Here is a 14,777-nt window from a genome sequence, read left to right on the forward strand (position 1 = left end):
TGCCCAGCTAGTTACTCCTTAAGTCCCGTGTGACATAAAAAAGACCCTTTGACAGCCATATGCTCTAAACATGCAAAAGTCCACAGAAGGACTTTGAAAGTGCAACTTGTCCATGGCACGTAGCCATGACATAAAGGAAACTGAGCATAGGTGAGTTGATGTTGTTTACAGTAAACATGAAGGCACTATCAAATGTCAACGAAATAAAACTGCACCTGTATTTGTGATGCCCTGGATGTGCTGGCCTCAGCTATTCTCACGGACTTAGTTTTTAATGGACAGTACTCATGAAAACACACACACACACACACACACACACACACACACACACACACACACACACACCTACCCTTAAACAAACAGAAAACAACCTTGGTCAAGTGGAGCCAGACGACGTGAGGCTGGTTCACTGCCTTTACAACTTCATTCCCGGCCCCAAGTGTCCAGAGGGACCATAAACCGTATTAGGGAGGTGAGGCCTCGGACAAAGTCATCAGGAGGACAGATAGTACAGCGGGTGTAGGTGGAGGTGGAGATGGGGTAGGGGGTGGGGTGGGGTGGGTGGGGGTGAGGCAGCGAGCAGGAGCGTGGGCCAACTTCTGCCAGGTGTAGCAGCGGGTCGTTGGAGCGAGCCGGGTTGGCCTAAGCTGCATCTTAATTAAACTCTGACGAGCGCCGCACTTCCGCCAGATCGGCTGGCCCGGCGCCCACGTGACAGTAAAGGTGGAGGGGCTGAGAGATGGACGGAGAGGAGATCAGGGGTCCGGCTGCGCAGTGCACTCACATCTCATCTCCTGTGTAAAGACAGTGTATGGATCTGTGTATGTATGTGTGTGTGTGTGTGTGTGTGTGTGTGTGTGTGTGTGTGTGTGTGTTCATTTACTCTACATTCCTCACCGCAATGTATAGCATTACTTCTATAATACAGCTCTTGTACAACACTCCATATTACTACACCCTTTGTTACATTGTAATGATACATTTATGCCCAGGGTAGAACATTACTAGTGATCCACAATATTAATACTTACTGTACATAAACACATGTCCTCTTGCCAATTACCCCAGTATCTAGGCTCTGTGAATGTATGGACAGACTGTAGTGAAAGTGAACACAGCACAAAATCACAGGGGGCATATAATAAGCCCTGTGACTGCATATACAGGTGGGAATGTTGTCCAAATAAAGGATGAATGTGTGAGTGTATAAGCGCTGAGTACCGTGTAGAGGCAGCAGATGGTGTATTAACAACATCCACATACATGTACATGTACACACAGCCACACACACACACACAGACACACACACAAACACACACACACACACACACACACACACACACACACACGTGTAGTTTAGCCTCGGGCTTGCTGATAAAGGACCCTGCATCCACATAATGTACAGGGTCCTCTCTTGCCTGGTCTCCTCACTACACTCATCTTTCAGCCAAATGCCTCATCCTCCCCGGCCTTGAGAAGTGATGAATAAATGAATTAGAAAGATAGTGTCCACCCTTCAACCACTAGCCCCCTCCGCCTGTTCCAGCGAAATCTTCTCTCTCGCGCGGCTCAGAGGTTTAGATAGGGAATGTTATGGAACAAACAAGCAGCTTACGCATGAGACGGGAAGACAGGCGCGCCAGTGGCCCAGGCTGTGATGCACCCCGTTTGGGCTGCGACGCCTCCTAATCCTGCCTGTGTTCAGCCCGGAGTTGGCATGCAGGCTCGGGCTCCTGAAAGCATGGCTTTTCAGGAGCCAGTCTTTATCTGCATAATAGCCCCCTTTTAAAAAGTCTGCTGCTGCTTTAAATGCACGCGTGAAAAGAGGAAGGGGGGAAAAAAGCACGTTGGTTGATTTGGCAATTTAAAAACCATTTCCCTCCTGAATGGGAAGATGGGAGGTGGGGCAGGTGGGCAAAATGTAGAACCTTTTTTTTAATTTCAGCATTTGAAGTAGGATCTGTGGATGATAGGTATATAAAGATGTATTTACTGTCAGGTCTCAGGAGCTGGTGTGTGTTCCAACTATAAAGCTCTGTGGCAGCTCACGTGTATACTACACAGTGGTCTACCTCACGGCAGGACCACGGCACTTTTATCTTAGATCTGCATACATTGTGTTTGTGTTGTAACAGGGTAGGTGGAGATTTTTAGCCATGGGCCTTCACAGACATCAGGCTTTGCTTTACATAATCATGTGCTATTTTTGTGCGGCTTGTGAGAAATAAATGTTAGAGGAATTTCACTTAGCTCTGTGGTGTCAGTGGTATCTGAATTAAGGTGAGGCTGTATGAATTGACTATGCAGCATTCTTATTGTTAGAGGACATTAACAGACACTACAGAACTACAGAAAACTAATAACTAAAACTAATAATATAATATAATATAATATAATATAATATAATATAATATAATATAATATAGATGTGTCTTAGAGAAAAACTATGTTAACCTATTTTATTTTGAGTTGCATCAGGCTTTATTTCTGGTTTATTTATGAATGTTATTTATTTTTAAGAGTATGTTTAGCAAATCACTTTGGTTGAAAGCGTTCGAAATACCATAACCATAACCATGGGATGGGAATCTAGCTTATTAAGATTACAGTGTGGAGCTACTTACTGATAGTAACCCTTAGCCATGTTGTTCATTCATGCTCCATTACAGCTGATAAAATCGGGCTCCCTGCTGTACCAACTAATAGACTCACAGGTTGTACCCTGCACCAGAGCCCATATTTATGTATGGCAGCATTAGGAAAAAGATCGACAGAGAGAGAGAGAGTGAGGGAGGGATGGAGGTAGAGAAAGAGCGGGAGCGAGAAATAGAGAGAGCAAAGGAAGGATGGAGGGAGGTAGAAAGACAGAGAGGTAGAGAGAGATGTCAGCAGCTGTGTTGTCTCTTCTTGGCACGCGTGACTTGATCAATAGTGAAGGGGGAGCAGGATGAGCGGAGAGAAAACAACAGCACAGAAAATGCTCTGGCCCTTCTGCCCATTTTCTGATGGAGGGAAAAATGAAAAGTGGGGAGGAGCAGGGGTGGACAAGAAAAAAAAAAAAAGAAGCAACAACAACAACTACAAAAAAAAAAATACAAAACAGTGAGCCCAACAAGGTTGTTAGTGTCTGAAGGCTGTGGGGCTGGCGGCTGTGACCTCACCGAGCAACACTCACGGCTGGCGCACTAATCCTCTCTGACATCCCAACCCGCTCTATTTTTACTCCCTCTGAAGTCCCGTTTAGACATCACCACCATCCCCACCACCACAGCCCCCACCCCACACACAACCCCTGGCCCCCCACTTCTCTCCTCTCCTCTCCCCTCTCCTCTTCTACGCCCTCCTTATCTCCTCTCTTCTGCTCCCCATTGCTTTCCTATTCTCTTTCCCTCTACCGCTCTCCTCTCTTCCCTCCTCTCCTTTCCTCTCCACCGCTCTCCTCTCCTCTGCTCTCTTTTTCTCTTCCTCTTCTTTCCACTCCTCTCCAACATCCCTCTCCTCCCCTCTCTTCTCCTCTCCTCTACACCCCTCTTCTCCCACATTCTGCATCAGTGCACCAGAGAATTCTGAGGTTCTTCTTTTTCTTCCACATCTCTTGCTCTCTTCCATCAGAGCAGTGAACCCATCGTAAGTAGGTGAATCCCCTGCAGTAAGCTGCACATCCCTCCGTGCCCCCATGATGGTGAGGAGAGAGAGGAGCGGAGAGGATTCCAGGACATAGTTGTCCTAGCCACGGCTGAGACCACCCAGACAGAGAATGCTCTCTCCCTGAAGACGGCAATGGCATAGCCATGTTCTAATGAAGGGGCTCCATGATTGAAGGGTTTTTTTTTTTTCCAATACAAAAGTAATTGTAAGCGGTAGTTGTTACCATGGTGTAAGGGGACAGAAAAGAGAAACAGGTTGTAGGGCGTGTTTCATCTGCTGGAGATGTGACGGTGGTGATGGGGGTTTGGTGTCTGTGCGCTGTGCATGAACAAAATCCCAGCAGAGACAGGCCAGTTGGCATACTGTTGGAAATGAAGCAGGTACTTGTGAGGGTTTGCTGGGAGGCACTGGAGCAGAGAATATGCTTAGTGTCAAGTGATCACTTTGTCAGTGAGGGCCAGGAAGGGTGAGGTAGAGTGGACAAGTGGAAGTGCTGTGGCCAGCGAGTGTTGTGGCCATTTGGGCTTGACCGTGTTTGTGTTGTTGTTAGTGGCTGTTCACGTGCTGCAGAACTGGGTGGGTCCCCTGGAGGAGAGAGGGGGTGGTGGAGTGATGATGCGGTGAAGTGACAGGCGGAAGGAGGCGGGGCTGAACTGACAACTGTCTGAGTGTCTGGGCAGCTGAGAGCCCTTGCTGCCGCTGGTTATGGGGGACCGGTGGTTAATGTGTCACGGAACAAGTGTCTCGTTTATGCATGCTGTGCGTACGTATGCTGAAATAAATATGAATCATTTCTAAAATGCCGGGTTAGAAGAATCCATTGTTATGTTGATAATCAAGGTCAGCCTGTTGTGTGTCCATTTCTCAACATGTAATATGGGGACAGAACTGTAAATTACACTCAAAGTGCCTTTCTGTCTACACACACTCCCTCAGGGTGGCATACGTCTTCATGATGAAAAGTTCAAAACACGGCCAAGGGTGGCACGTCTCATTTATTTTATAAATGATGTCTATACTTTTGAAAAACGTAAGGGTCTTTGAATGTGGTTGAACAGATTACAATAACATGGCAGATATTTCAGTATTTCAGTCCCAGACCACAGCCATGAACAAAACAAGGATGGAAAATGTTCCCTTTTTACAGTGTGTTTTACTTGTACTCTACTGTATGTATAATATCTGGGAGCACTAATTAGCTGCTAATCAGAGTGATCTCTTTGTACTGAAAGTTGGTAGACAAAGCATCTGCTAAATGAATACCCAAAAATGTATTTTCATCAAACATCTGCACTGCTATTGAATGTAGTGACTTTGTAGATTGCTAAAAAAAAAATATATATATAAAACAGATTCTCTCACATCTGTTCACATCCATTTTGCTCACCTGTTGTGCTTTGTTCTGTCTCTGGCTTAAGACTCGGGGCTCCGGGACTACTACAAGAGCTACCCCATGATGGACTACAACCCGCGGCAGACGTCCAGCCCGCCCACCTTCCAGCCCATCGCCTTCCACCCGAAGGACAAGCCCTTCCTGCCGCCGCCCGACATCCACGCGCCGCTGGCCATCACTGCCACCGTGGCCCCGCTGACCAAGCCCAAGATCTCCAAGACCAACACGCACCCGCTCACCTCCACGTCCGCCTTCAAGGTGTGGGACCCCAGCAAGAGCCACGTGCAGCACCCGCAGGTGGCCCACATGGGCCCGCCGCTGCAGCCGCTGGCGCACGCACAGACGCTGGTGCACGCGCACACGCTGCAGTCCATGCAGTCGCTGCAGGCGCACGCGCAGGCGCAGGGGCAGCCCAACAGCCGGCGGCAGGCCTACACGAACAAGAGGCAGTTCAGCATCGAGACGCTGCCCGAGCTCTTCTCGCAGCCGCTGGGCTACGGCCAGTCGCCCCACCTGCACCCCAAGCACAAGGGGCTGCCCACCAACAGCAAGACGGAGGTCACGGTCTGAGCTATGGGCGACAAACGGAGCGAGAGAGAAAGGGAGAGAGAAAAAGAGAGCAAGAGTGAATGAGTGGGAGAGAGAGAGGAAGAGGAAAAAAGGCAAAAGTTGGTCTTTACGACTACAAATTGAGGAACACATGGAGATGGTGGATGGTGCCTGTGAATACATGCATTGCCTCTTTCAACAGCTCTGTTAGCTGGGGTTAGCGCTTAGCGCCCAAACACTCCTCTCCCCATCGTTATACACCCCCCCCACCGCCTCCCATCCCCGGGCTCAATGAAACCATCACACCTCTACTGCTTCTCCTAACCTCCTCTCCCACAATGAGCACAGCTCCCACACCCTCCCAGAACAGACAGTTCTCTGTGTTAGAAGACTGTCAGGGCAGTTCAGGCACACACACACACACACACACACACACAGACAAAAACACACCCATTCACATACAGTATACAGGCACAGACTCACACACACACACAGAGGAGGGAGTATCCCCAGAGCATGCATGTCAGCTTGGACAATGCCGCTGTGTTGTCACTTTCCATCAGGCTCCACCTAGAGTGGAGTGAGAGATCATTCTGACAAATCTGGACCAGAGAAGAAAAAAGAGAGGGAGAGGAGGGGAGGAGAGGGGGAAAAATACACCTTGATTTTGTGTGTGTGTGTCAGTGTGTGCGTGTGTGTGTGTGTGTGTGTGTGTGTGTTTTATCGTTCTGACCTGCGGCAAGAATATGCAAGGAGAACTCATCTGCGTCAGAGCACCAGCGCATCACTGCTGCTCCCATGGGCTTGGGGCCCTCAAGCATGAAGGGGGGCAAGTGTACGTGTGTGTACATGTGTGGGTGGGGTGGGGGGTGGGGTTGGGCAAACTCACAGGTGTGGCAGCCGGCCCCCTGAGGAGAGAGGGCCAATAACTAAAGCTCACTGAGTTATTTTGAGGGGGCTCACTTGTAACCATAGTGACAAATCACACACCCACTTCCTGCGTTCTCCCAAGACAGCAGCGGCGGACGAAAGAGTGTACGAGGGTGGGCCAGATCAGGGCCGGATGAGGGCCAGGGTGTCTCCCTGGCTGGAGGTCTCGAGAAGGTCACTGCGTTCATGTTACACTGAGATGCCTGTGCCAGGTAGACAGCAGCAGATCATCATGCCAGTGCTGACAGGGATGTGATCCATGGTGGCAGAGCTGGAGGAGCATTATGGCCACGTTTCTCAACACTGGAGTTTTTTTTTAAAAGCTATGAAACGTTTCTCAACACTGGAGTTTTTTTTTTAAAAGCTATGAAATATTTGCAAGCGAGTGGCCTTGTAGTGAATTATGTTCAAAAATAAATGACTGGGAACAAAATGAGAACACTGTGACCCCCAGAATGTTAATTCAATAAGATTAACATCCGGAAACTATTCAATGTGACGCATGCAAGCATTGCTATTCTGCTGAGCTATTATTTTTTAGGTAAATATTTAGTTGAATGCTGTTGTATGGCTACTTGATTTATGATCTTATTATAGTATCTGATAAGGAAAGAATGTTGGCGGACGGCCACACAGCTCGTTTGAACAAATTAAGGTGATTGATTGGTAATGTCTTGGCATGCCCAACAGTTGATGAAAACAAATCATTTTTTGCATGGTAAACAACGAAGCCTTGCTTGCAAGTGGCCATCTCCACATTCCACCACTGTTTGCACTCAAATCAGACCACACATGCACAAGCCTACTCTAGCATTCGCTTATTACTCCCTAACACTCACCCAATTGCACCAGAGAGGGCAACCATTTCAGCTGTGGAGACCGTTTTGGTTTTTTTTGTGCGTGAAGTGGTTGCTAAGCGATGCCCGTCCCTGCAGACTCACCAGGCCGTTATCGCCGTTCTCCGCCCGCTCCTCTCCTGGGTGTGTGTGTGTGTGTGTGTGTGTGGAGGATGACTGATGGAGCTCGCCTCGCTTCTGAGCCCCCCTGCGTCGGGCTCCAAGCTGCTCTCGCCCCGTGCTCCTAAACTGCAGCCCCTCTCTGGCGTGGGGAGTCGAGGGACGTGGGGGGTTCTTAATTAATGACACCCCCATTCTCAGTGTGGCAGACTCCAACCCTCCACCCCACTCCATTCCATCCCCACCCTCCCCCCAGACTACCATCTCCCTCAGCTCTGCATTATCCAAAGAGCCCCTCAACCAACAGAGCTCTCTCTGGCAGCCATTCCCTGGCTGCTCAGGGATGCTCGCACCTACATGGATTGACCCTGAACTGGATTTGGCTGAACAACTAATTGGCGCTGAAAGGCTTTTGAAACAGAAAAGAAAGGGAAAAAAGTGGGGCTGCTATTGAAAACAAAAAAATGGGTGTTTGCGTGTAGATGCTTAAGAATTCTCATTGATCAGGGATATGGGGGAAGTAAAAGAGGATGCTCTCGTCCCCTATTCTTATATTGTTTGTCAACACAGGGCAATGCATGTTAATGTCCCAAGGGTCCAAGGATGTAGGCTACAGTTGTTTGTGCTTTTCCCCAGTTCCATTATGGGGACTGTGCATGTTTCTTTGATGAGAAAATGGAGCAGTGACGGTGGTATGAACACGGTCGCATCGAGGGGGAAAACATGTTTGTACACACGGCCCACGCAAGCAGTGCCGCTCTGACGTGATGCACATCTGCCATCTTCATTTATGCTAAAGGAAAGCAACAGGGTTACGACAACAGTCCCTGCAAAAAACCCATCCCTCCTCGCTGAAACCAGTCGATCTCACTCTCCCTCTCTCCATCTTTGTCTTTTCTCTCTTTATCTTTTTCACCTGGCTAAGTGCTCAAGGACACCGAGGGTCACAGAGGTTTCCATAGCAATAAGGCACCCATCGATCCGGCGCTCCTCAGGATTGCCTGAGTGGCTTTTCAAATTAGTCCGTGGGTCAGCAGAGAGGGCTGAGGCGGGGGCACGAAAGCCTCCGAGGAGTCAGACTGAGCCCCTGTGTCATGGGAACTGATCTCAGAACAGCTATCGACTCCTCCGATCCGCTCTCCACTGGCTAATATACAGGCTGCTGTTGTGGACGACTGTAAATACTCTTGAGCCCTTCAAAAGTCTAGAAGCCTCCCCCCCCATAGAGACAATGGGGTAGTGAAATATAAAGCATAAATCCTCTTCATCTACAGAGATCATTTCAGGCTCAAGAACCCAAAGGCGCTCTCTCTCTCTCTCCATCTCTCTCTCTCTCTCTCCCTTTGGAGCCGTGCTTTTGAATAAGATACTCTTGAAAAGCAGGACCACATTAAAGAGCTTGGACCGAAATAAATCGGTGAGTGGGGTAATTCAAGCTGGGGCGAGCAGCCAGAGAGGTGCCATGTCTCTCCTCTCTCGCCCTGTCTCTCGCACCCCCAACAGGGCTTGGTGTGAGGTGGTCCTACGGCATAAGAATAACGTACAAACAGAGACCAGGAGGCGCTCTTCTCCTGATCGGCCAGGCAGGAAGGTCACCCGGGACGGACCGGCCCTGTGGATGGCTCCATCGGTTCGTCTGCATGTCCGCCTGTGTGTCTGTCTGTCTGTTTGTCTGTCAGATGAGAACCCCTTCAGGGACAAGCCATGCCAGGTGGGATTTAGTTTGCTGTTGAGGTGAGGTATTGTCTCTGCCCCTGATGTCACCTCTTTCACATCACAGAGAACTGGGATTGGCTGGTGGGTTTACACCATACCCACCATACCCGCCCTGCCTGCCAATATTTGTCCCTTTACTATCACTTCACTGGTGGCGGATTTAAGCTGGTGGCAGAGTCACTGCTGACCATCTGAAACAGCGAGACAGTGTTGTGGTGGTGACCTTCCCAGGTGAGGTGGCCTATGGGGAGTCCATGGCCTGTGTGGGGAAAAGTTCAAATGTTTTGGAGTGGACATTTACGATTCAAGACAGTTCGCGACATTCACAGTACTCTTGAAGAAGTTAAAAATGACCTTTATGAGAAGAACTTTCACTTCCAAGGCTCTGTGAAGGAGCAAACTTTAACGGACCTTATCCATTTATAGGATAGGTACAGGACCAAAAAAACCCACACAGGAATCATAAGAGATTGAGTACACGCAAACCTCTGTGAATGTTAGACTTCTGGAGCCCCTGTGAATATTGCTACTGCTTCTCTCCTGTGACCTGTGGGACATCAGAGACGCGTGCATACTCAATCTCTAGTGATTACACCTGTCTGTGGCACTCCGACAAGAGCTAAATGACTGTTCTTTGTAAGACTTTTTTTCTCGAGCACAAGTATTCTACCTGCGTTTTCCGAATGCAACCAGGTAGACATACTTGTGGTCCATCTTCAGCAATATATTGTGTATGAATTTCTTCTTGTTTGTTTATTTGGTTTCCTTTTTTGTACTGTATTCGTATTTCAGGTTGCATCAAAACATGTAGCATTTGATGCAGACCGACGGTGATGTGCTTCCAACTTTCGATGCACTCTCACTCTCCCCAGCTCCCTATCCCCCTTTATGATGTCTTGCTGTGTGAGGCTTGCGCTCTGTCATGGGTTGACAATTGATCTGTATGGTAGACACGCTCATATAGTCACATTTAAAACAAACAAAAAAAAAAAACTTGCATTGTACTCAAGCGCTTGGGCGACTCGTTAGTTAGATTTGTAAGTCGTGTACAGTGTAAATCTGCAGACCACATGTCGTTTCATTCGTTTTGGTGGTACTTTTGATCGCTATGTACTCATGTACCATATAGACTGTACCACTTTGTCAGTGCTAAACTTTGTTGAATATTTGGTTTATATAAGGGCTTTTTATAGAGGCAAACAAATAAACAAACAAACAAAACAACAGAAACCACAATTTCATTTGGGCTCCAGAAAGAGGCTCCCTCCGTGCGCTGTCGCTAGCTGTCAGGTTCATCCAGATGGCTGCATCCAAATTAATTCCCTCCAACGTGGGCTCTGATTTCAGCCCAAGACGTTTCTATGGGTCGTTATCTGGCACAAGTTTTAGAGCTCTGGAGAATGTGAGACGTCCTGACAGCCTACGAGGCAAAAAGGGGCAGCTGCTTCTCCCCTCTGCCCCCCTTCCTTTACTCCCCCAACCCCCCTCCCCACACCCATTTGAAAAAGAAACTTTGGACTTGAAGTGCTTGTATGGAGGTGGAAGTGGTGTTTCAATTAAATGCGTCACTAAAATAATGATTCAGAGACCAAATTAATATGTTCACACTTTGCAGATGTCTGTACACAGGCAGCAAATTTTAGGGACCAAGTTTTAAAAGAAGAACATGGAAAATAAATGCAACATTAAAATGAAGCAAAACCTCTGAGCTGACTTCTGACGCATAAGGTGGATATAACGAAAGACAATGATTACAATGCAACTTAAATGTGGATAAGACACTAGGTATTACATATAGATTGGCGTAGTGTGCATAAAACATATGTAATATTGGTGCAGACACACCTATCTCTGCATGTTTCAGACCTCAAATATTTGATATTACTACAATTGAGGGGAGTCTGTCTTACACAACTCTAAAGATATATCCTGTAACAGGTGTTTTTTTCTGTTTTATTTATGTTTACATGTGCAAGATGTTCTTTATGCATAGATCAGGGTAAAGAGATTGAGCAAAAAATGTTGAATATATAATGTGTGGGGAAAAGTTTCTGTGTTTATATGATTATATGAATATAAAAGACTATGTTTACACACTATTCACTAGTGGCATACAGCTTAGACACAGGATGACTTGTACCCCTCCACCAACACACACGCACACGCACACACACACAGACACACACACACACACACACACACACACACACACACACACACACAAACCGTCATGCAGACAACATTTACGTCTATGCTTTTGCATCTCAAAAGGGTGAAACTCTGACAGATAGAATATTTCCAGGATATCTCAATGGAACTAAATTGAAACCAGGCCCAAAACTAGAACAAATGCTTGAACCTTTAGTTCCTCAGTGTTCCTGTATGTTCCTCTTGGTTCCCATGCATGGTCCCAATGTTTGTCAGGTTCCTCTCCCCAGCTTCTGCTTTGAATGGCGATGCTCACTACCTTTCAGCACGCTTCACAGTCGTCTCATTCCATACTTTTACTTTCAGAGTTCTTAGTTATGTACTCTATTGGTTAAGAAATCTTGCAGCATGTGCTACATTAATCTGCTCTCCTGTCATTTACTGGGCTCAAACAGTCATGTCTCAGATTCACATTTTCTAATTCCTGATTGGTCGTGCAAGACCTACTTTCTATGTTCCACCACACTGTCCAGTCCCTTCCCTCTTTCAATCCTCTGGCCCATGGCAAATTCATGGTCATGTCAGAGAAGTCACAGAGTGGTCAGCTGTACATACGTGTACCGTACATGCACCATATAGTAAATGATGAGCAACCGTAGGGCGTTGACATGAGTGTATGGTACATTATGGGAATTTGGAACGGCCGAGTGGTGAGTTGGATCCAAAGAGACACCATCCCACAATTAGTCACAATTAATTTCAAATCAGTAGGAGAAGTAGAGCAACAATGCCAGCATCAGCTTACACTGCCAGTGTGCAGGAATGCGCTCTTTCTCCCTGTCTCCCTCCCTCTCTCTCTCTCTCTATATATATATATCTCTGCTCTGCATGTCTAACGCAGGGCTCTCTGTGTGCTGGTGGGCACGGGAGCCACAGCTGAGTTCATTTGTAAGTCTCCAGGGCCTGGGCCACAGCCATCAGAGAGAGCAGAGAGTAAACCATCACACCAGGAAGCATGTCCCCAAGAGCTAATCTCACATTCCTTCATTCCTCTCTCTCTCTCTTGCTGCCTCCTCTCTCTCTCTCTCTCTCTCTCTCTCTTGCTCTCTCATTCCTTCTTTCTTTCCCCCTCTCTCTATCTACTTTTCTCTCAGTGGACTACATCCATCAGGGAAACCAGAGAGAAAATCATAACACCAGGAAGCATGCCCCCAAGAGCTTATCTCTCATCCCCCCCGACCCTCTCTCCTCTCTCTCTCTCTCTCTCTCTCTCTCTCTCTCTCTCTCCATCTTCCTCTCTCTCTCTCTCTCTCTTGCACTCTCTCTCTCTCTGTCTTTCTCTCTCTTCTCTCTCTCTCTTGCACTCTCTCTCCCCTCCCCTCCATCTTCCTCTCTCTCTGCTCCTTCACTTTGCATCATCTTCACTGCACCATTTCGTCTTGTTTTTAGTTGATGTTGTTGTTGTTGCTCCATTCCAGTATCTAGTTGTACAGTCAGATCATGCAAAGTAAATCACACAACTGTCTCTCCAAAAGCTGTCCAGATAACTTCTCAAGGGGTTCAGGCGTTGAGATTCTCTGTGTAAACTTAAACATTCAGATTTATGATGCAAATAATCTTCTCATGACATTCTTTGGCCTTTTCTTTTGTCATCTCTGATGTTCTTTGATGTCAGTTCTGTTCATTAGGCAATAGACATATGTTGGTCAGATGAAGTGTCTTTGATTGACATGGCGGAAAAAACTTGCTCGGGACCTTGAAGGTGTGTGATATTGTGCGGGAGATTGCTGCCCGCAGCCATGCGCAAATGACTATGACGAAACCCATGTGCAAAAAGACTATTTTGCTGACACAAGCTGAATCACAAAACTCTCCCCCAGCAACACACACATGCATACACACACACACACACACACATATGAATTTTGCTCACACACAACTCATTGCCCTTTTCTCCACAAGGCATTCAATTCACTCAAACGTGTAACAACATGATCGCTGAGAGTAATGAATACTGATGATGATGATGCTGAGTATGACTATGAGGATGATGCTGATGATGATGATGGTAATGATTGTTTTCAGTTTTTAACAGCACTAATCACAATTTTTAAGGACGAAGAGTCAAGGTCAAACTTAATGTACGGCTTTTTAAGCATCTCTTTATAAAAGAAACTTAACTAAGTGTTCTTTGTATAAACTTGATAAAAAATTAAAATGGTAATAGCAACATGGGTTCTTTGTATGTTTATGTTTTAATGTTTATTACAGTGCTTTGCATGAAGACCAACGTATCAAGGTGGAATGAGTTCTTCAATATGACTTTAGTCTGTTCTGTGTGTTTTTGTAATCACACTAATGCCAGTCTAGTGAGGAGGCAAGTATTATCACTTAAGCTAAAGTGGAACCAGTCTCACATCAATATGATTCCATATCACATAGTCATAATACTTTCCTACCAAGTGAGGCAATCACGATCTATTAGAGAGAAAGCTGAAAGTCTGCAGTTTCTGAATGATATCACTCTACCTGAAGCGATATGAGAACTGAGTGTGCAGATTCACAGACATTTTTAACTACTGCTTCTGAGTGGAGTCACAGGGGCAAAACATAAACGTTCAGGAATTCACTCACACAAACTAGAACACACACATATGCCTGTACCCCCCCCCCCCCCAACACACACAAAATCCCTCTCTCTGCCTGTCTCTCTCTCTCTCCCTCTCTCTGCCCGTCTCTCTCTCTCTCCCTCTCTTTCTCTCAGACACTCATTCCCAAGTCCCATCCAGCCCGAGCGCCCCAGATGTGTCTGAATGGCACCTGACGTGGGTAGATAAGGAGCGAGCGGCCAGACAAAGGCTCATGCGCTCAATAGACACACAAGGACAAAGACACAGCCCAAAGTGCCCGAACAAAGACGGCAAACAAAAGGCCGACCGAGAGAAGGCAAGCGAGGGCCAAAGAGTGGACACACAGGTGGAAAGAGAAAGAATAGAAAAAGGAAGTGCTCAGGATGGACACACAGAGAAAGGGAGGGAGGGAGAGTACAATATGTGAACAAGACCAGACCAGACCAGAGCCATAGACGTGTAAAGATGACGAACCAAGGCTAAGAGAAAGAAATGAGAGGTGTAGAAAGCAAGAAACAAAGAAAGGGGGAAAAAAGAAAGAGCCAGAGTGAAATGGTGAGATGGTGTGAGGCGAGCGAGCGAGTGACGGAGATAAGGCCAACACCTACAGCAGCCCTGGCAGCGGGATGCTAATACAGCTAATGTTGTGATTGATTGTGAACGGTGCAGCAGAACGTGAGAGCGGAGGTAGAGGGGAAAAAAGCGAGGGAGGGGGGGATGGAGGTGAAGGACGTAAGGCTGGCTGGCTGGGCGTAGAGAAGGGAGGGAGGGAGGGATGGAGGTGAAGGACGTAAGGCTGGCTGGCTG

General features: G+C 47.2%; 1 protein-coding gene across 2 annotated transcripts in view; it reads left to right on the forward strand.

Moving 5' to 3' along the window:
- Positions 1-6,401, forward strand: part of LOC125296332 (protein shisa-8) — a 75,178-nt gene extending 68,777 nt beyond the window's left edge. For both annotated transcript variants that reach the window (XM_048246203.1, XM_048246204.1), the window contains exon 6: positions 5,067-6,401. In XM_048246203.1, coding sequence (XP_048102160.1) covers positions 5,067-5,611 — 545 coding nt within the window. In that variant the 3' untranslated portion in view covers positions 5,612-6,401. The remainder of the gene's footprint in view (positions 1-5,066) is intronic.
- The last annotated feature ends 8,376 nt before the right edge of the window (positions 6,402-14,777 follow it).

This window comes from Alosa alosa, chromosome 6 (genome assembly GCF_017589495.1).
Source record: "Alosa alosa isolate M-15738 ecotype Scorff River chromosome 6, AALO_Geno_1.1, whole genome shotgun sequence".
Classification (NCBI taxonomy): Eukaryota; Metazoa; Chordata; class Actinopteri; order Clupeiformes; family Clupeidae; genus Alosa; species Alosa alosa.